This window comes from Aspergillus mulundensis (genome assembly GCF_003369625.1).
Source record: "Aspergillus mulundensis strain DSM 5745 chromosome Unknown scaffold_0, whole genome shotgun sequence".
Lineage (NCBI taxonomy): Eukaryota > Fungi > Ascomycota > Eurotiomycetes > Eurotiales > Aspergillaceae > Aspergillus > Aspergillus mulundensis.
In genome coordinates this window covers 4093159-4113398 of record NW_020797888.1, presented here as the reverse complement: position 1 = coordinate 4113398, position 20240 = coordinate 4093159, and the positions used below count along the sequence as shown (strand labels likewise).

Sequence of the window (20240 nt, the reverse complement as noted above, 5' to 3'; positions counted from 1 at the left end):
TGCTACCATGACGGTCTCGCTTTGTTGATCCGATCTTCTTGGTCAACCTATCTTGGTTCTGCTCTTGAATTTGGCGGGCTTGGGGTTCAGATTGTATCTATTATTCTTTCACCCTTGATTTCTTGTTTCTTGATAAGTATCTACATGGTTGCAATTCGGGTGGCGTCGGTTGTCGCACAGCTTAGGGTTATTTCGAATTACACGCATTCTTGAAGCGCATTTTACGTGCTTCTGAAACGCTCACTGGCCATCTGCATGTTTTTCTGTAGCCTGTGTGAAGGGCACCTGCCAGCCACATCCTTCCATCCCAAGCATATGGGTGCCCGTCAGCCCCCAAAAAGCCATCCGTGGCCCTCCGTCGGCAACCGATTCTGCACCAAGACGTCAGCTCCTGCAGGCTGCAGCCGTTTAGCGAGCACTCGTCCTATGAGCACGCCCTTTCCCCCACCATCATCAACGAAGTTGGATTCGAGGTCGTTCTGGTCACCAGAGCTCAAGCTAGAGCTCTACACCAACCATCTACCAGGCTTACCCAGCCCACGCAGTAACCCCCAGTTATACAACATATTCCGGCACCAACAGCCCTGCCCAATTCGTGCCTAGCAATTACTCCTTTAGGAAACACGGAGGAGCTTCCCGCCTATCACAACGGGAGGGTCTCTTGTCCGCCCTGACCCCGCCAGGCTTTCCCTCGTAGCATGGAGAATCCGTCACACCTGGGCTAGCTCTGGATTCCGCGTGGAAGACGGTGGAAACAGCCAGAGGCCTGGGAAGAATCTTCCAGACTCCCAGGGCTGGACGCCCTCGTGTGTAACGTGGTTCAAACTTCGTAGCCTCGTAGGCCCTGAGATCCGTCGGACACGAGTCTGGTTGTACTGGCTTTCGGCGTAGCTGCTTCTAACTCCTATCATGGACTTCCTAAGAGAGGGGATACTCGAGGAGCGGGGAGTGGGATTGGTGGATCGCGTGTCCAGTGGCTGCGATGGTAAAATTCGGGGTTTGTGTTAGCTTGAAGCTCCAGCAGTAACGGCCCAACGGCGAGTGGCCCTGCAAGTGCGCATCACACCACCCACACTCCAATCAGGAGCTTGGAATTGCTTCTCCAGGCGTTCCTGTACGTCGGCCAGGTTCGATTAAGTGTTCGATCGAGATTCCATTCGGGAATCGATTCTATTCTTGACTATCTACTCCCATTCCGAGCGTTTCAAGTTTCAACTGCAGTGGGCACGGCAACGTTGAACCTTCCCCCTGGAATTTGGAAACTTGGAGCTTGTAAGCGCGGGCCCTGATGTGGAAATCGGCATTGTGGTATGCTTTTCTTTTGCTTTTGCTATGTGCCTGGCTATATTGTCATGGTTCAACCAGACCAAAATGCTTCGTATTTCGTACTTATTCAGTCGATGTACAGTACGAGACGACCAGTAAAGCCTGGCTATAACGATTTAAATAATGGCACTTTGTAATTTGTTACAACGGGCGAATAGGCAAATAATGCATATGTATAGACCCTCCTATGTTAAAATACAGCCCTCAAAAAGGACGCTGGATTTGGCTTACTAGGCAAGGCTAAGCCTGTTAAGGCGGGTACTAGGACAAAAAAGGCCTAGTAGCATCCTGGCTATTGCGACTTTTATGTGGGCAAACCCAAATTCTAATCGATGTTCGTATTATAGAGATTTAACAATATTCGTAGTGTATAACGTTCCAGCAGCTTGGAATTTTTTCGTTATGACGCAATTCTCGCTATATCCGACTTCGCTATAGACAGGTTTTACTGAACTAATCCCGGTCTCCCATGAAGAAGATCCTTCACGTGATAGGTAATTCTTGGCTGGGCAGGAGCAGTGCGCGCTAACATGTCGAGCATCAGTCTTTAACTCCACTACGCCCCTGTGGACGACGATATGCTGGAGGCCAGAGCCCCAAAGTAGTCGACGATGCCGTCATGGGCGCCTATATTCGGGGGGGATATTCCCGAATTCCGACCCTCAGGATATACTGATTGAACATGCATGCCGTCATCATGCATCTTTCCTTTCGCTGGCAATCTGTTGTCAGACTCGAGCTGCGCTGCATAAAGACCTAGTTCGTTCACCTTCAATCTTCGTGTTTCTCTGTGGGCTGGATGGGGAAGCGATGGTCCTCGGCGATAACCAAGCGGCACTGGCGTCTCCATCTCCCGCCACACTGCAAGCGAGTCACATTCTGCAAGCCCCCCGGATGTATTTTCCGGGGCGAAGGTCGCATTGAATTCGTGCGGAATGCAGACGTTAGCTTGTGCGAGGGCCGCCCAGTGCCCACTGAGCAATAGTGGGATTTGAGGCGGCTCATTATTCACCAAGGAAAAGGAATATGTTTCAAGGGCTGCGCAGGAGAGCCGGAGAAATGGAAATTCTGTGGCTCGAGGGATGATGGTCCGCCGAACGCGAACCAGATGCTCAGGACCGAAGGATCACAACAATCCCTGCAGGGCGATATGGTCAGGATCCGAGAGTGGGCAGTGAGCGGACGATGATAATTTGGGGGATGGATGGGTCATTGTCTCACGAGTCAAGACTTACGAATCACCGTGGTTGGTGGAGGTGGTATGCATGATGTCTACTGAGCAAGCGCGTTTTGCAACGGGTGTATCCGATCCCAGATGCCGGACTCAGCCCAGGGCCTGGAGGCATATCAGTCTGCTCTGGAGGGAGTATACAAACGAGAATCGCTAGAGGATCGAATGGCAGTAATGAGCGTTTGACACTGGCGCTCGACTACTGCTCAGAATCCACCCAGCAAACGGTTAAAGTTAAACCTTGGGAAGCCGACAGGTCCGACACCCACTCAAAAAGTCCGGCGACACTCGCCACGTCTGTCAGGCTGTCCTCATGCACTATGATGCATAGCTTCTTTTCACGCCACTAGGCCACTGCTGCTCTCTGCGCCGCGCTTAACTGTGCCTGGACCTCTTTGTTGAATAATGGTCCGTGGGCTCCAAGCACTAACGCGTCCAATTTTGACGCCTGAAGTCGTATTTTCTTCTCCTCCCCTGTGGAGCTTTTCTGAGTGCTCTGGATTTTGATTTTCTCCTAGTAGTTATCACTTATCCTTGTTGATAATTGTCGGGAGCGTGCCGCAAGCTTGTTCCGGCTGTTCTCATTTGAAGCGGAGTGCTGCTGCTGCCACGGACCCCTCCAGCTTACCCACTCGCTCCTGCCCCTCCAATTCCATTATTATTCTCTCCATCATATCATCTCTCTTGTGTGGTGGTCACACGCAGTAGCACCTCACACCGTCTGTCTTGCAACTTTATCCCTAGGTCGTATCCTCCAGGCTGATAATGTTGATTGCAGTCACATCGAGCTAGATGTACTGTGTTCTAGAGAATATGCCATCTGGGATATAAATTCTGGACTTGAGGTTCTCTTTCATTCTTCATTCCCGGAACTCTGTCTTCTTATTACCTTCACTCAAGCCCCAGCCCTGTGTTTTTGGTGTCGTAAGCCATGGTCGATCATTCATCCAGGAACAATCTTCGTCCACTGGCCCCGAAAGGCCCTGATACCGACGGTCGACCACCAAGTCGCTGCCCGGAAGATGGTCGAACAAAGCGAGCCTCAACCGCATGTGGCGAATGCAAGCTGCGTCGGACAAAGGTATCTCGGCTCTTTCACTCTGTTCACGATGAGATCATTCTTCCCTCATTGCTCTCTAGTTACTGAGAGCGATGCTCTGCCAGTCAAATGTTTTGGAAAAACCTACTAACACTTCATTTGTCGGTAGTGCACTGTCGATGATTCCGGCGGCCCATGCACCGAATGTGCGCTCCACAACCGGGAGTGTATCATCGATGAGCTGGCAGACAGACGTCGCAAGATTGCAGCCAAAGAAACCGAAGAGAGTCTCCGAAGGACCCAACTAGAGCTCCAAGAGACTCAGAGGCAGTTACAGTACTACCGTTCATACGTCAATTCCATCCTCAGCTCGATTCGAGGCTGCCAAGACGCAGAACTCACCAACATCGTCAAAGTTATCCGACACGGTTCAGACGACGAGATCCAGGCCTACCTCTCCCAGTTTGTGCACTACTACCCTCATAGTTCCCCGACGGGGCGCAGAGGCGCCGGGCATTTGATGCGGTGATACTATATGGCAGCATCAACATCGACGACGCAATCCCGTTAGATACAGAATGGCTCCCCTTGTGGGCCACGCGACCACATTCAACTCCTGGCTGTTGGGAAGACCCGGACCTTACGTGAACTTTTGATTGAAGGGGCAAAGAACCTCTCGTCCTTGGGTATCACTAGCTCTGTGGATTCAGGACTGGTACAACTGCTCCATGTGCCGTCCTAAAATAGCTTTCGAGTTTGCAAGGGCCGATTGGCGTTATTGTTTGGTGTCAACGAGCCAAATTGCAAGCATCGCGAAAGAAGTATTGAGCATACCGATTCGAGAAGGAACGAAGGGTGACAGAAGAGGAGGGACTCGACATACTTTATCATTCATCAAGCTTCTAGTTTCTGCCTTTGTGTGGCCTCTTGCAATTTTGCGTGATCTCAGCTATCTCCTTGCATCATTTTGCCTCGTCGAGTACCTACATAATTCAGGTTTCCCGTTATGAATCTAGGTTTTGCACCCCAGGTTTGTATCTATAGGAATTTGTAGATATAAAGTTGGGTAAGGAATGGTACCTGCCAGACGTCATTGGCATTTGGTTGATTTCTCAGATGAGATGGAGCTACGGTTGGTACTCCGTTTTGTGAGAGTCAAGAACCATCCCGCTCAACGCATGGTCAACCATATATTGCCGTCACTGTAGCACTGCACTCTAAACAAGATTTGTGAGTTTCAATCCCGCTAACGTCACACTACTACTACCGGCACAGGCCGGCAAACATCCGACTGAGTCAGCACCGGGAGCCGTTCTCCCCGCTCAATCCAGATTTTGCCGACTCAACACCCCCAGGCTCAGAGCCCACGAGTCACGAATCGGGAGATGTCGGTCGTTTCATTATTCAATGTCCATGCCACTATGTCGGCCCGATCTAAGTGTCTGCTGGTGGTGGACCGGGGGATTCCATCCCGGCTCCAAGCCTCCGGCCTCCAATTCCAACCCCGCACGTCCAAGTCGTTGGCCCCAGAGTCCGTCTAGGCTAGCGAATGACTCAAAATCCGTTCGAGCCTCGGATTTTTCTCCTTCGCTTCTCAAGCCTGCCTTCAGCCCTGCCGCCTACTAGCTTACTCCTTGTTCCAACTGTCCTTACGGAGTACTGCAGCAAAACGTGGAGCCGCGCGGAAATAAACCTCCTAGCCACGCGACTGTGACAGATCGCCTACCTAAATCTTGGCCAACTTACCCCGCGTCCGATGGCTGGCGCCCTCGTGGCGAAGGCGGGTGTCCAGCTCTCGCCTGGAGTGGACTATAATGGTACGCCTCGGGCAGACCCAGTCTGTCTGGGGCGGAAGAGGAAGGCATCGGCATCGGAATCGTCAGCGAGCAAAGCCAATGCGCCGCGGCAGAAGATCACTAGGGCTTGTGACTCTTGTAAAGAGAAGAAGACTCGATGCACAGGAACGCTGCCGTGCAGCCGATGTACTAGGCTGTCGCTACTCTGTGAGTACAACGCCGCGTATAGTCGGGGCCTGCCTCCAGATCCGCTCCCTGCACCCGCATCAGTGGCTGCGAGGTACTCGAGAAACCGATCTGCATCGCACGCCTCGGACTCGCGGAGCCCTAGTGTGCGAATATCGCCGCCAAATAGGGAAGCTGCGAGAGCCGCAAGGACTCCGCGCTCGCAGTTATCGCAAGCCTCTGGGGAAGTGTCACGGCGAAATTCCCCCGATCCAGTGGCCACTGACTTCGAAGGAAACTACCTTGGACCCGCTTCGGGAGTCTCGTTTCTGAACCGTGTCTGGCGACGGCTACACCAGGATGAAACAAGCGCGGTTCCTGATGAGCTGCGGAACGAGTCGTGGCCGAAGAATACTTCCGTGTTTATGTTTGGCGATAAGCCCTATGTGGACTATCGCGATGCTGGCTTCATTTTACCCAAGTTCGATAAAGCCCTTGAGTTGGTGAGCAGGTATTTCGACTACGCTATGGTCACATACCGCTTTCTTCACCGGGGAAGCGTGGAAGAATGGCTTAAGCAAGTTTATAGCCACAATATTTCTCCCTCGAACCTGCCCGCTGGGCCTTTGGTGGCTCGGACTGCGATAATTCTCATGATATTTGCTGTAAGCACTCTTCACGAAGAGCAGACCCAAGGAAAGCAGGCGGAAAGTTCGCGTGAAAGGTAAGCATGCCGGTTTGACCTGTGTTCGATATACTCATATACTCTTCTCAGCGAACGATGGTATGCAGCATCAAAATATATGCTCTCGATGGAGTTCGGGCCTCCGCGTCTCGAGACCGTCCAAGCACGACTGGGCCAATGTCTTTACCTCCTCTCGTCTTCAAGAGCCAATGAATGCTGGTATATATTTGGCACTGCAGTGCAGTTGGTGACAGCCCTTGGCTTGCATCGGCGGTGTGCCGCTAAACTTTCCAAAAAAGGTATCACATACTTGGAGAGGGAGCTTCGCAAACGAATTCTGTGGAGCGCTTATACCTTAGACAAATATCTCAACGTTATTTTTGGGCGGCCTCGGTTATTGCACGATGAAGATATTGACCAGGAACTACCTGATGAGGTCAGCGATGAGGACATCCTTCAAGATGACCCGGCTATGCGTTTAGGCACAGCGGATTCCATGATGATCGCATCCGTCCTGCATTTTAGGTTCGCCCTGCTAAGCTCATAGTTTGCGCAAACACTGCTAATAGTACAGACTTGGACGCATTTTGGGTGAAATTTCGCGTCAATTCTACACAGTCAATCCTATAATCCGGGAATCGCCGCTCGAAGCCGCAGTTCGAATCACTTCAGAGCTTGAGAAATGGAAAGAAACCACGCCACCTCTGTTTAATAGTGTTCGCCCGACGAGTCTTATCCCGCCATTATGCAGGCAAAGCCAAGTCCTCCAGCTCGCCTACTGCCATGCAATGATACATGCTACTCGGTCATTTTTGCTGAATGACTTCACTGATCTCAGCCGTCGGCCAGCAGCTCCCCACCCGACGGTGACGGCACATGTAAGTAAGTGCCTTGAGGCTGCCGAGGACGTGATGAAGCTAGTGGACAGCATTGCAAAACAGGGCACTCTGATCCAGTCATTCTGGTTTACGCACCATGTATGCTTCTGTGCAATTGTCGTGGTTTACATCTACACCATCCAGCAGCACCGACTGTCGTCAACCTTGGGGCCCGCTGAGTTGGATAACAACCGTGTACGATCGCTCTTCAGTCTTGCAGAGATATGTCAGCAACACCTGGCCGAAGCCACTCGCAGAAACTGTCCGAGTCGGCGTTACGGTATAATCTTGGAGGAAACCAGGGTGGAGGTGCACAAACAGCTGGGTTCTCAGTTCGCGGATGGGTCCCTCGCCAACGTCCCAGAACAACCGCGAGACATGTCTGTCAGGGACCAGGAGTCAATGATCGATCAGAGGCCAAATGATTTGACTGATATGAACAATGTTGTTCCGTTCAATTCGAACCCTGTTAGCTATGATGGCACTTTCCCCTCATCAGCGTTTGTAGATGAACCATTTGATATGGGTGATGTTGGGTTTCTGGATAATCTCGAAGGGTCTATATGGTGGACTCAATTGGACACTTGGGTTAGTACCCTTCCTGCTCCTCTATCTTTCGGAGTTTTCTTATTGACTGACATATCTAGGCATTTTCCAATCTGCCGAATGACCCGTCTCAATTTTCTTTCTGAGCTATAGCACGGTATGAGTTGATGACCTTGAATAGCTAACCAAGATACCTTTGAAATAATCTACCAGTATACCCTTTGCTTGGATTCTTAGATGAGAAGTGATTCAAAGTTTGCTCTGATGGCTTTGTCAGATACAAGGCATAACTACTAGCTCTGTAGACCCATATTCAATGTTGATCAGCGGTTTATATCATACTCTGGCTTGCATTGGTTCCAATCGATTCCTTTCGCCTGGAAATGCGGAATATCATCATCTGCCTCGGATGGCGTCTTGAGTTCGCCGCATCGGATAAATCTCCGAAGCACGATGCTTATCCGAAATGGCAGATGAACATAGCCGGCCGTCGAGCATAGCCCGCCGTCGTCGTCTCTGTGTTGACGGATCCAGCCGACCCCGGATTTCTGATCTCGCTTTATCTATTTAAGCATGCTGCTCGCTCCAAGATGATCCCTAGGCTGTCTGTTGAGAAACCGGAACCTCAACGACTCCTACTTCCACAATGTTGTCTACACTTCTTCCCCAGGCACCAACTCACATCGACAAGCTCCCCCACGACAAGGAGGACGCTCCAGTGCCGCAAACCGAGCCTCTAACGGTCGACGAGCTTGTCCGCCACCGTGCATCTCTCGGTTCATCGCAACCCGCCGTCTACTATCCTCGTACCGGCATAGAATACTCGGAATTTCCTCTTCAACAACTCGATGTCTTCGCCTACCGAGTCGCAAAGATCCTAGCAGAGAAGATCCCACCTCGGAAAACCTCAACAGAGTCGCCCACTGTCGTTGCACTGTTGGGCCCTTCAGACCTGAACTACCTCGTTCTACTTCTCGCTGTGACCAAGCTCGGCCATGCCGGTTTACTCCTTTCCACCAGGATATCGGTCGAGGCTCATGTGTCTTTGATCGAGAGGACCAACGCGCAGCACATTTTCGTCCATGGATCTCTTAAGGATACTGCCGCGAAAGTCAGCGAGCGAGTTCCGGGATTGGAAGTTCACGATATTCCAGGTGAAGAGAGCTATGATTATCCCATTCCGGGTGAACCCATCGATACGAATCTCCTTTCCCACCTGGATCCTGAAGCCGAAACAAAACATCTCGCATGGATAATCCATAGTTCGGGCTCAACCGGGCTACCGAAGCCCATCTTTCAGACGCAGCGAGCGGCCGTTAAGAACTATGCCGGGAATATGAACATGCGTGGTTTCATCACCTTGCCCTTGTACCACAATCATGGGATCTGCTGCTTGTTCCGGACGATCTACTCGAACAAGACCCTGCATTTGTACAACCCCCAGCTTCCACTCACGAGCCAGTACCTGGTTGATATTATGCGGTCATACAATTTTGAGATCTTCTATGGGGTGCCGTATGCGCTCAAGCTGCTTGCCGAATCCAAGGAGGGCATTGCGGCACTTGCCAATCTCAAGGCTGTCATGTTTGGAGGATCTCCGTGTCCGGATTCTCTGGGAAATTTGCTAGTTGAAAATGGGGTCAACCTCATCGCTCATTATGGATCGTAAGTACTCTTCGACAAGTGGCCAAACCCCTCGTCTAACTTTTCGCCTAGGACCGAGACAGGCCAACTGATGACCTCTATGCGATCGCGGGATGATAAACGATGGGACTGGCTCCGTCCCTCTGAAGCTGTGAAAAAGTTCTTGCGGATGGAAGAGCGCTACCCCGGCGTCTACGAGTCCGTTGTTCTCGACGGCTGGCCCTCAAAGGTCATGTCGAACCGACCAGATGGCGCCTACGCTACAAAAGATCTATTCCTCAAGCACCCCGTTATCGAAGCTTACAAGTACTACTCCCGACTTGACGACACAATCACTTTAGTAAACGGCGAGAAAGTGATCCCACTAGATTTGGAAGGACGAGTGCGGCAGCTCAGCGTCGTCGCAGATGCACTCGTCTTTGGCATCGGCAAGTCAAACATCGGACTCGCAGTTATTCGTGCGCCAGAAGCAGCATCTTTAACAGACGAGCAAATTATCGAAGCTATTTGGCCGGCAGTTGAAGAGGCACACGAGACACTGCCAGCGTACGGCCAACTATCTAAGAACATGGTCCGTGTTCTGGCTGCTGATACTTCCTATGCTCGTACCGACAAGGGAACCGTCATCCGCCAGGCATTCTACCGAGATTTTGCCGACTTGATTGAGGCATCGTACGAAGCTGAAGATGAGATGACGGGAACTCTGGTCTTGTCTGAAGATGAGTTGAAGGCGTTCCTGCGAAATGAACTCCCTGCTATTGTCCACGGCAGAAATCCTGACGACTTCACCGATGACGCTGATTTCTTTTCCCTTGGGATGGACTCTTTGCAAGCAACCCAGTTGCGGTCCGTGCTTATCAAGTCGCTGGACACGAAAGGGCACAAGTTAGGACTGAACGTTGCTTTTGAGCACCCGTCTATCAGCTCCTTAGCGCGTTACCTCTACTCCCTCAGTTCTGGGACATCAGAGACTACTGCTTCGATCGAGGAACAGATGGCGGCTTTGATCTCCAAGTACAGCGATTTTGAGCAGCACGTTCCTCGCCCTAATGGACTAAGCGGGAGATATATCGTAAGTCCTTGGCCTCTCCGCCTGCCAACCATATGGTCATTCATGCTAACTAACTACTAGATCGTAACTGGAGCCACCGGCTCCCTGGGCTGCCACGTCGTTGCCAAACTATCCGCCCTTCCAGACGTGCAAAAAGTATACTGCTTCGTCCGCGCCAGGTCTCCCCTCGACGCCTACGGCCGGATTCTCGAGTCTCTTCGCGCCAGGCGCGTCTACGAGTCCCTCTCCACCGCAGCAAAGAACAAGCTCATAGCACTCCCCTCCGACCTCTCCCAACCAGATCTGGGCCTCGATCCCACGACCTACAACACCTTAGCCTCCTCGCTCACAGACGTGATTCACTGCGCGTGGTCAGTAAACTTCAATCTACACCTCTCCAGCTTCGAAAAAGACAACATCGCCGGCATCCAGCACCTCGCAAACCTCTGCCTCAAGACGCAGCGGCCCGCACCCGCAACACTCAACTTCTGCTCCTCCATCAGCGCCGTCGTCCGCTCACCCGAGGCCTCAATCCCCGAGAGTCTCCCCTCAAGCCTCGAACACGCCCAGAACATGGGCTACGCGCAGTCGAAGCTCGTAGCCGAGAACCTCTGCGTCAAGGCATGGGAGCAAACGGGCCTGCGCGCCCGCGTCCTCCGCATCGGCCAGGTGATCGGCGATACAGAGAACGGAATCTGGAACACCACCGAGGCAATCCCGCTGATGCTCCAGTCTGCAAACACGATCGGCGCGCTGCCGAAGCTCGACGAGTTCCACCGCTGGTTGCCCGTTAATACGGTTGCGGGCGTTATCGCCGATATCTCCCTGTCTGAGAAAGAGGCCGGCGCAGACGCAGACGCAGAGACGCAGCCCATATACAATATCATCTCCCCGCATCCCTTCCACTGGACAAGGGACCTCCTGCCCTCCCTGCGTGCCGTGGGTCTCGAATTCGAGGAACTGGGCCCTCGCGCCTGGATCAAGCGGCTGCGCGAGTCGAACCCGGATCCCGTGGCTAACCCGCCGATCAAGCTTGTCGATTTCTTTGCGGGCAAGTATGATAATGATACGCCGAAGAGAGCTGTTGGTTGGGAGACTGACAAGACGGCGAATGCTTCGAGGATGTTTGGAGACGCAAAGGGGCTGGAGCAGGACATTGTGGGCAAGATGATGGGGTATTTTCGTGGGGTGGATGGTTGGGGGAAAGGGAAAGGGAAGTCGGCATGAAATGTAGGTGAGGATGGGAATTGGTACGTATTGGGTCTTTTGCTAGTTGTGCTAGGATGGAAGAGGTCATATATACGCAGCAATGATACAAGAGTTTACATATACTTCAAGCACTTGATAAGAGCCGAGTTTGAGTAGAGTCTCCGTAGGTATAAGTTATACCTTAGGTATTCAGAAAGTACGAGCAAGCTTCACAATACATTCTTTCTTGCAGAAGCAGAATCAAGCGCCCAAACCCGAATATATGTAGTATATTCTAGCTGTAGCAATGTAAATATACAGCCAATCAACCTTCATGCACCATGAAATAAAAGTGCTATTGTCAACCAAAAAGCAAAAAGAAACAGCAAGAAAAAGATCAAGCGCCCCTCCTGGGATCTGCTCCCTATGTAACTGAACAGTCCAAGACGCCCGCCCATAGATGAAACGAGCAAGAAACAGCGATCCCCAAAAACACAAAAAGACAGTTTATACCAATATGACGACGGTAGATAGCCGGCTAGATGCTTGCAGTATACACAAAACATGATTAGGTAGGTAGGTGGGTGAGAGCGTAAATGGGTAGGTAGGAGTAAGTGGAGACAGAAAGGTGGGTATCTAGGTGAAAGATGAAGAGGAGGCGCTCGAGTTGAAATCAGGGGTGTAGTGGAGGTCTGTTGCCGTGGAGCTCGGGGAGGCGCCAGTGATGCCCGCACCACTGGCGGCGACCTGCTCCTTGAGAGCTTTGTACTCGGCAAGCTGGGTTTGTAGCTCTTGCAGGACGTCTCCGATTGGCGCGGCGTGGTTGTTGAGGCTGTCGCCTCGCCTGAAAGGACGCATCATGTGTCGCAGGGTCAAGGTGCTTATTGTAACCTGCTGGTAGTTAGTAACGCAATATCGAGCAATTGAAAGACGGTTACAAACCTCAATGCGCGTGACCTGCTGCTCGATCAAGCTGACGACGCTCGAATCTGCCAGCTCCCCGCCGTGCTTCTTAATAATATTGAACAGTGCCGAGTTTGGTTCCATAAGCCTTGGGTCGCCTGGGTGCTCAAGGGCTCCACAGAGCCTTTCCAGTCGAAGCGTAACTTCCCATAATCGCCAGATAAGGTCTGTTTGGATCTGGAGTTGCGAGTGTTCACTGATTGTGGTAGGGGCGTTTTCGTCTCCGGTCGACATTTGATCCAGGGTTGACAAACGCCCGGATAAGGCATGCGGGTATATCAGGTACAGGGGTTCCGGATTCTCAAGACCCTTTAACTTCCGCTCACCCTGATCTTTAATCACAAATCCCTGGCTATTGAGCTGTTGGAGTTCGCGCCGAATGTTGTCCCCCAAGTCGAATGCATAGCTTTCTTCCGAACCAGTAGAGGCGGCGCGCTCACTGTCAGCAAAGAGCTCAAGGTTACGTTGCATGTCGCTCATGAAATCCGACGAAACAAAGATTTGCCCTCCATCAGCAACTGCTGAGATTCGAGATGCGCGGTTCACCATTGGTCCGAAGTAGTCCATTCGATTGGTAACAGGATCTTTTTCGCAGACAGGCTCCCCCCAATGGATTCCCATTCGAACTGACAGACCACGGAAGATTATGTTATTTTCCATATCGTACTGGACTTGGCATTGGGGCTGGTCAAGGATCTCCGTCGGCCATTCAGCTTCAAGGAGTTGGTATTGACAGTTAAAACACCAGAGCAGAGCAGCCGTGGTTGTCGAAAACGCGACCATAAAAGCGTCACCCTCAGTCTTGACTTCATAACCACCAATGATTCCCAACTGACGACGGAGGATATCATTGTGGATTTGGATAGCCGAGCGCATCGCGTCGGGGCATGTCTCCCAAAGACCCGTAGACTGCTTGATATCCGTGAAGATTATAGCTAATTCTCCAGTCGGGGCGTCAACATAGTCAAAGCGAGCCAATCTAGAATCTCCGGGCATATCGCGCGGCTTTTTAGTGCGCTTAGGACTAGGCAGGATCGAGTCGTCGACCTGACTGAAGCTGTTCAGACTAGGGAAGCGTGGTGGACGTCTCTCGCGTTTCCTCAGGTCCCCAACTCCAAGAATCATAACCATGAGCTTATTGGTAGCCCCAAATGACAGTGCCAAATCTCTTATCTTTTGAGCGGCAACCATCAGATCTCTTCGCTCGGCTCTTGTAACATCAACAACAAGGTCTGGAGTAACGTAGTCCCAGAGCTCTTTTGAGGCCAAAATGACCATTTCATCCTGCTCGGTCAAGCTGACATGCACGGTATGTGGTGCTGCGATCACCGCGGGCATGAGATTGAAGTATCCAAATGACCGAGAGACAGGGAGATAGTCATTCAGTCTCCCGTTACGGGAGACGAAACCGCCCGCTGCTCGAATCCTCGCCCTTTCTCCTGCTTCGGCTGGATCATGATTTTGCGTCAAATACCTCATGGTGCCATCCGACCTGACAAGTATAGCCTGAGCGTCACCAATGTTGGCCGCATATAGCTCCATGTTGTTCAGGTACAGGACAGTCGCGACGCCACCAGATAATAGGTCCTCCTTGTTCAGACGGACCCTCTTCTGATCGGATGACGAGTCCTCTTGATACTGTCTAACGTCTTGATCCATGGACTTGTAGCAAGCAAATGCCATATTCCTGTTGAGGGTCAGGAATGTCCTCCTGAAGGCATCCAGTGGTGTCTCATCCTCGTCCCGCCGGAGGCGCTTCAGCTCAGCAGAGAAAGTGTGCAGGAAATTCTCATGCAGGAACTTGGCAACCCTAGAGCCCCCAGTAGAGCTAGGCTGCCCATCGAACATTCCGACAACGGTTTCCACGTTATCCTGCCTCATCCGAGGCACGATCATGTCTATAATAGAAAGATGTTCGCTTCGGCCCAGAAAGTCTGCCATACCATAGGCAAGGGAGCCAGCCAAAGAAGCAGATGTTCTCACACGACGGTCTTCATTCTCTTCTGGAATAGTGGATGTGGTGAGCGTAACGTCCATCAATCCAAGTACTCGAAGGTGGGTAAGTGAGTTAAAATCGGTCAAATCTGTCCCGCTCGGCGGTTGGGATCCCAGTGACGAGACGTTTGGCTTAATCTCCAATCGTTTGTTTCCAGAGAAGTTAAGATACTTCAGGTTCCGGTTCCAGTTCCAGTTCCAGTCGTAAGGCCAATTCGAAACGTTGTATTTCAAGTAATTGCTTCCAACATCGAGGATAGAAAGCTTGCTCACTTTGCATAACTCCGCCGGAAGAACTTGGAATCGATTCGCATTTAGGTTGAGAATCTTCAGGCTACTCCCCTCTTCAAGGTCATCTGAGGGGAGGGATGTGAGTTCATTGCCCGATAGGTATAGCTCCACAAGCAGAGGCCAGCGCTTGAGAAGCCCAGGAGGGATTTCATTCAGCACGTTGTACGATAGATTGACTATCCGCAATTCGGGGATGAATGAAAGTTCACGGAACACATCGTCTTCAAGACGATTATCGGCCAGGTACAGGTTCCGTAGAGAGCCACCAAATGTCGTGGCCACATGCTGAGAGAAGTTGGAATCCTTCCTAGATGATGGGCTCCCTTCTGTCAATTTCGAAGCCGTTGAGACCTTCCTTCCCCCTTGGCTAAGAGAAGATGCAACAGACGGTTTTCGATGGCTCCCGCCGCTAGGAGAACTGCCACTGTTGGGAATGTTGGTGGACGTCTGGCTGGGGCGGCGAGTTTCCTGCTCTTCCACGGTGCCAAGGTCATCAAAGCTCGGCGTGGTCGAACCCCCTGGGGTTAACGCAGGATTAGGGGTAGCAGTGGCCTCGCCCGGAAGTTGTGGTGCGGGGCCACCATGTTTGGGGAAGCTATCGAGCACGTTCGATGAGACATTGAGGGTCTCCAACTTCAAGCAATACCAGATCTCTTGAGGTAACCTTCGCAGATTACACTCTCTCAGATTGAGGTACTTGAGCTCGGTCAAGCATCCGATGCTTGAAGGAAGGGTTGAGAGGGGGTTCTTGGCCATGCTGAAATACTCGAGTTTCCGCAGCTTTCCAATGTGAGGCGACATGGACATGAAATGGTTCTTATCCAAGATGAGCTTCGTCAGGTTAGGCAAAGCTTCAAACAGTGTGTCCCGGAATTGGACTAGTTTTGCCGAAGCTATGTTGAGCGATGTCAAGGTCGGCATAGGCGCATCGATGTCGAACTGCGTTATAGGGCAATGATCCAACACCCAATTCCGCAGCTTGGGAAACGACCCTTTGAACTTGGAGACCGAATTGTGACCTATCAACAATTGCTCCAAGCGGGGAAGAAGTGACAAGCTATCTATGTTCGCGATCTCATTGAACCGGGCATCTATCTCTTTCAAGTTCACAAGTTCTTGGATTGATTCGCCAAAAGGGCCTCTGAACCCGTTGTTTGTCATCCAGAGACGCTCGAGACTGGTCAAGTTGCCGATATTGGGGAGCTCGGAGATGCTATTGAAACTGATATCGAGATCAACCAAACTCTTCAGGTTGCAAAGGAATGCGGGGAACACTTGGAAGTTGTTCGAAGAAATATTCAAGCTTCTCAGGGACTTGAAGTTTCCGAAATAGTCCGGGAGCTCCGTCAGTCGGTTGTTGGCCAGTTTGATACTGACAAGACCTTGTAATCTGTCGAGGTTCGCATGATCGAGCTGATCCAGGAAATTATTCGAGACATCGAGATACGTCAAGCGGCTTGCAAGACTGAAACTGGGGGGTAGACGCAAAGCCTCGCTCCCAATATACTTTATTTCGCGCAGATTTATGCAGCCCTGGATGAAGTCTTTGGGCACATCAAGCTCCAAGTTTCTGGAGAGATTAAGTGATATGATCTCGGAGGCTTTCTTGTATAGAGCGATGGGAATTGTGACGAGACTCCGTCCTTGAAGATCCACGTGGCTGAACTTTTGAGTTTTGCTAAAGCCGGGCTCGCCTTCCAGACTGCTATAACCGCTGAGTTTTGTCGGCAAGAAAGTAAAGCGGAGAATGTAACTGTGGTCCTCTCGGCCGAGCTCTTCTATCCTATCTTTCTCGGTATACCCGATTTGTTCGAGCAATCGCTTCTGCATGAGGATTGGCTGTTCATTGGGATCCAATTGTCGAGAGGTATCATTTTTCCGCACAACTATCTCATAGTTGTTCAGATGGTCAGTCAGAAAAGACTTCTTTCCCAGCGACAGAAGAACATCGGCGACGGTAGCTTGTAACCCATTCGAAAGTGTGGCAAACGTTCCATCAATACGAAACACGCGAATAAAGTATGGGGCACCATCAGGTTCGGATATAGTTTTGGCATCATCGCTGGTCACCTTGGGAACCTTGGCCGAAATCTCGTCCTTTTGCCGCTTGACATGCCAGCTCTCGGGCGCATCCCAATTGCCGGCACCAAGCTGGTCTGCCATCCGTTTTTCATCTGGGCGTACTGCATTGCCTTCATGTACCCTATTTGCGTCGTTCGAAGTCGGCTGGACAATGCCTTCCATATGTGTAAGATCCGTGTCCAGAGCCCAAACACCGGGCGCTTCCGGGGCGTTCGTCTCCTTTCCAGCTGGAGTTTCGTGCCCGCGGCGACCTCGCAGTTTACCAGTCGCAATACCTAGGCCTTTGCCGTCTTTTCTTCGTTCATAATCTCCATTTTCGGCGATTTTGAGAGATGATCCACCCTCCAAACTACCTTGTCGCCCTCTTCGCCCAGGAGAGGCATCTCGTCGCGCAAGCTTTGACGTGCCTCTAATGGCATCTGTCGGCCCTTTCGACCCTGGGAAATGCTTAAGGTTGGGCCGGCGGAGTTTCCCCAAGAACGATCGCTTCGATGACGGCGCCCCTGGAGAGCCTTGACCTGGGTCCTTACTGTAAACGCTTTGTAGACTTGGGGTGGGGCTAGCAGAGCGCCCAGCAAGATTGGTAGCTGAGGTAGCGGCGGGCCGATAGCCTAGGCTGCCTTCCCTGGAGGGGCGTAGGCCAACGGAGAAGTCATCACGACCTGTCGAGGGCCGATCAGGATATCCAGCGAGGTCACCAGCAGCGTTTGTCTTCTCTTCCTTGCTCCGAGAATGTCGATGACCGCTGAAATGTCTGCGAGATGGATCCCTCGATGCATTAGATGCACCCTGTGAGCCAAATCGATGGCGATCTAGCGCTATAGGAGCTTCATGAACGGGAGCTTCCCCCAGCTGCGGAATATCCTAAAGTAAATCAGTAGTTTTATAGACTCATGGTTCGTAGGCTTACATTATATTTCTGGTACTCCCATGGGGTTATCTCGCTCGAAGGAAGCGGAGTTCGGGGTCGGCCAGGTTGTTGGGCGTCATCGTGAGCCCCATCAGTTGGGCGTCTTGAACCCTCGGAGTCAGCTCTTTGGCGAGCTTTGATATAATCAATCGATGACGGCTTGGCTCCTGAATTGTGGTGACCGTCGTCATGCCTTGAATCACCGGCATTTGGATCGTCACCAAAAAAGCCTTGTAATTTCTTCCGGAAAAGCCCGCCTGCACTGGATTTTGACCCCTGACTACTCACTGTCGTAGCACTTGCAACAGATGGTCGCCGGTCGTCCCCATTATAATCCAAGTCCGGAGTGTCGCCGGCGAACGTACGTCCTGTCCCAGGGCGGAAAGTAGCAGTGGCTGGAGAGGCTTCTTGTTCGGAGAAATCATGGAAAAAGGTGCCGTGGGCATCCGCGGACCCCAATCTAGGGGAGTATGAAAGAGTCGCCTGCGGATCATGCTGGAAATAATCGCCGAAATTAGTGTTCAGATGCGGACTGGGATTGTTGATCGGTGGAGGGCCCGGGTCATCGTTCCCAAGGACAGCCAAGGCTTTCCGGTGACCGCCGAATCCTTGATGCTTGCGCAGGTCCGTCGGAGAAACATCAGGTGACCCCCAGGAGAACATGGACGTGTATAGGTCGTTCGGGGCCCCCAGGGAGGGAGGTCGCGGATTTGGGAGTTCGAGCCTGCATATGGTCAGTTACCAAAGGAAACTCCGTTCTCCCACACTTGTAGTATTCAAGATTGCTAGAGACAGTCTGCTTAATCCAGCAGGGTGGTAGTTCTTACCTATCGTTATCATCATCTTTAGAATGCGGGGAGATGCTTCGAGCGCTAGTCACAATGCGGCCATACCGGCGACCATCCCTGACGGTTTCTTGCGATAACCCACTGTTGTTCCCAGAGCTCTCCGAGCTATGCCTCCCTTCAGGGGGTTCCCCACCTTGAAAAGCCATCCTTTGATGATAGTCGGGTTCAAGGCTCGAACTCGGGTTGACGATCATTCAGACAAGGCCAGTAATCAGCCGCCGCGAACACCATCAACAACTGCCGATTGGTTTACTCCTCGGATAAGCGATGACAGATATGTGGTGGTGGAGCCGGTATGATGAGATTGTAACGATTTGACGGCGAATGGCGGGAGATTGGATACGTCGGAGAGTGAGACAGCGGACACGTTTAAAATAGACCGCGGGGTGAGATGCGCGATAACGTGCGAGGTAGTGTAATCAAATAGTCCGTAAGTTCTAAGGCTCGTAGATTCAGAAGGATAAAGTCCCTAAGTTGATGCTTCGATGTGGCTCGGATTTATGGTCGGGGCCGCAATGCTTCAGGTCCTGGAGGAAAAGCGGGAACGATCAGGAAACGCCATCGCACGTTTCGAGGCGAGACCCCATGGGCGCATGTCATGTAATGGCTGGAATTCAGCAGACGAGGGACCAAGTCGAGAGCGAAGCGCGTCGAGTGGTGGGGGGGAAGGGCGAGGGAGCATGGGGAGGGGAGCTGCAGAAGCGATGACCGCTGAGATCGTTCCAAGTTGAGGCTCTGACCTCCCGACACGCTAATCCCAATTCAGCTGTCCAGGTTTGATGTCAACTGAGCTCGTCATCAGATTGCTTATAAGACCAGCGTAAATCTATATTAACTTGCTATGTTATTCTTCTCATCTTTGCTATACAGCTAGATCCTCACAGCCTCTATCAATGGCGTTGGACTTGACTCGGGCAACAACCGATACACCTTAGATCATTGCTACCGGTAGGATGATGGCCCGTGCGCAATGTCTGTGCTTTGAACGGAAAGCGTCATTCATCTTTTCAATCCAACTGTATTGGCTTTATGTATAATCAAAAGAATTACATGGTAGTTAGTGACTCTTGATCTCTGATTAGTGAAGTGAGACCCGAGGGCAGGAACCTTTGCTACATTGGGCACTGGCAGGGAGCTTACGGTATCTACCAGAAATATATAGTTCGGTCACAGACACTGGACGGCTCGCAACTCGTCAAATTGCTATAGCTAGCTCCTAAGTAAATGTGACGCCGTCAGCATGTTCGCCGGGTCATAATGATGTCGTTGTGGCATAATTAAGAGCATCAGATCCATTTTTACAGACAACGGAAGTATTTGAGGCCGCGCTGAACCATTCTTAGAAAGGGCGAGGTTGTCTACCAATTATTCCTTCAATATCCGCCATGTTGGGCGTTAGATCAGAAGTAGCATTGCTAGTGCTAAATGCCAATTTAGATTTGCTCAGGATAGAGGCGATCTGATAGCTGGATACACTGTCGAGCTTCACTTGGTGTAGCGAAAGGTGCTTAAGCGGCCCTGCTGACTATGAAAATGTGCAAAAAGGCATTACTCTAGGCTTGTAAAGCCATTATTGTCATCCATTTAATAATATAAAGAGCC

At 51.5% G+C, this 20240-nt stretch overlaps 3 protein-coding genes across 3 annotated transcripts; 2 read left to right on the top strand and 1 right to left on the bottom strand.

The window, feature by feature from the left end:
• Nucleotides 1-5352: 5352 nt before the first annotated feature.
• On the top strand, nucleotides 5353-7812 carry DSM5745_01086 (Zn(II)2Cys6 transcription factor; the record flags this gene model as incomplete). Its single annotated transcript, XM_026743102.1, has 4 exons — nucleotides 5353-6281; nucleotides 6333-6767; nucleotides 6817-7708; nucleotides 7768-7812. The coding sequence occupies 4 exons, from the start codon at nucleotides 5353-5355 to the stop codon at nucleotides 7810-7812; spliced, it is 2301 nt and encodes a 766-aa protein (XP_026608947.1).
• Nucleotides 7813-8312: 500 nt separating this feature from the next.
• DSM5745_01085 (putative NRPS-like enzyme) lies at nucleotides 8313-11588 on the top strand (the record flags this gene model as incomplete). Its single annotated transcript, XM_026743101.1, has 3 exons — nucleotides 8313-9331; nucleotides 9383-10382; nucleotides 10443-11588. 3 exons carry the CDS (start codon nucleotides 8313-8315, stop codon nucleotides 11586-11588), a joined length of 3165 nt encoding a protein of 1054 aa, XP_026608946.1.
• Nucleotides 11589-12185: 597 nt separating this feature from the next.
• On the bottom strand, nucleotides 12186-18784 carry acyA (adenylate cyclase acyA; the record flags this gene model as incomplete). The annotated part of the gene is made up of 4 exons (XM_026743100.1): nucleotides 12186-12440; nucleotides 12492-17744; nucleotides 17791-18514; nucleotides 18618-18784. The coding sequence occupies 4 exons, from the start codon at nucleotides 18782-18784 to the stop codon at nucleotides 12186-12188; spliced, it is 6399 nt and encodes a 2132-aa protein (XP_026608945.1).
• Between the last annotated feature and the right edge of the window lie 1456 nt (nucleotides 18785-20240).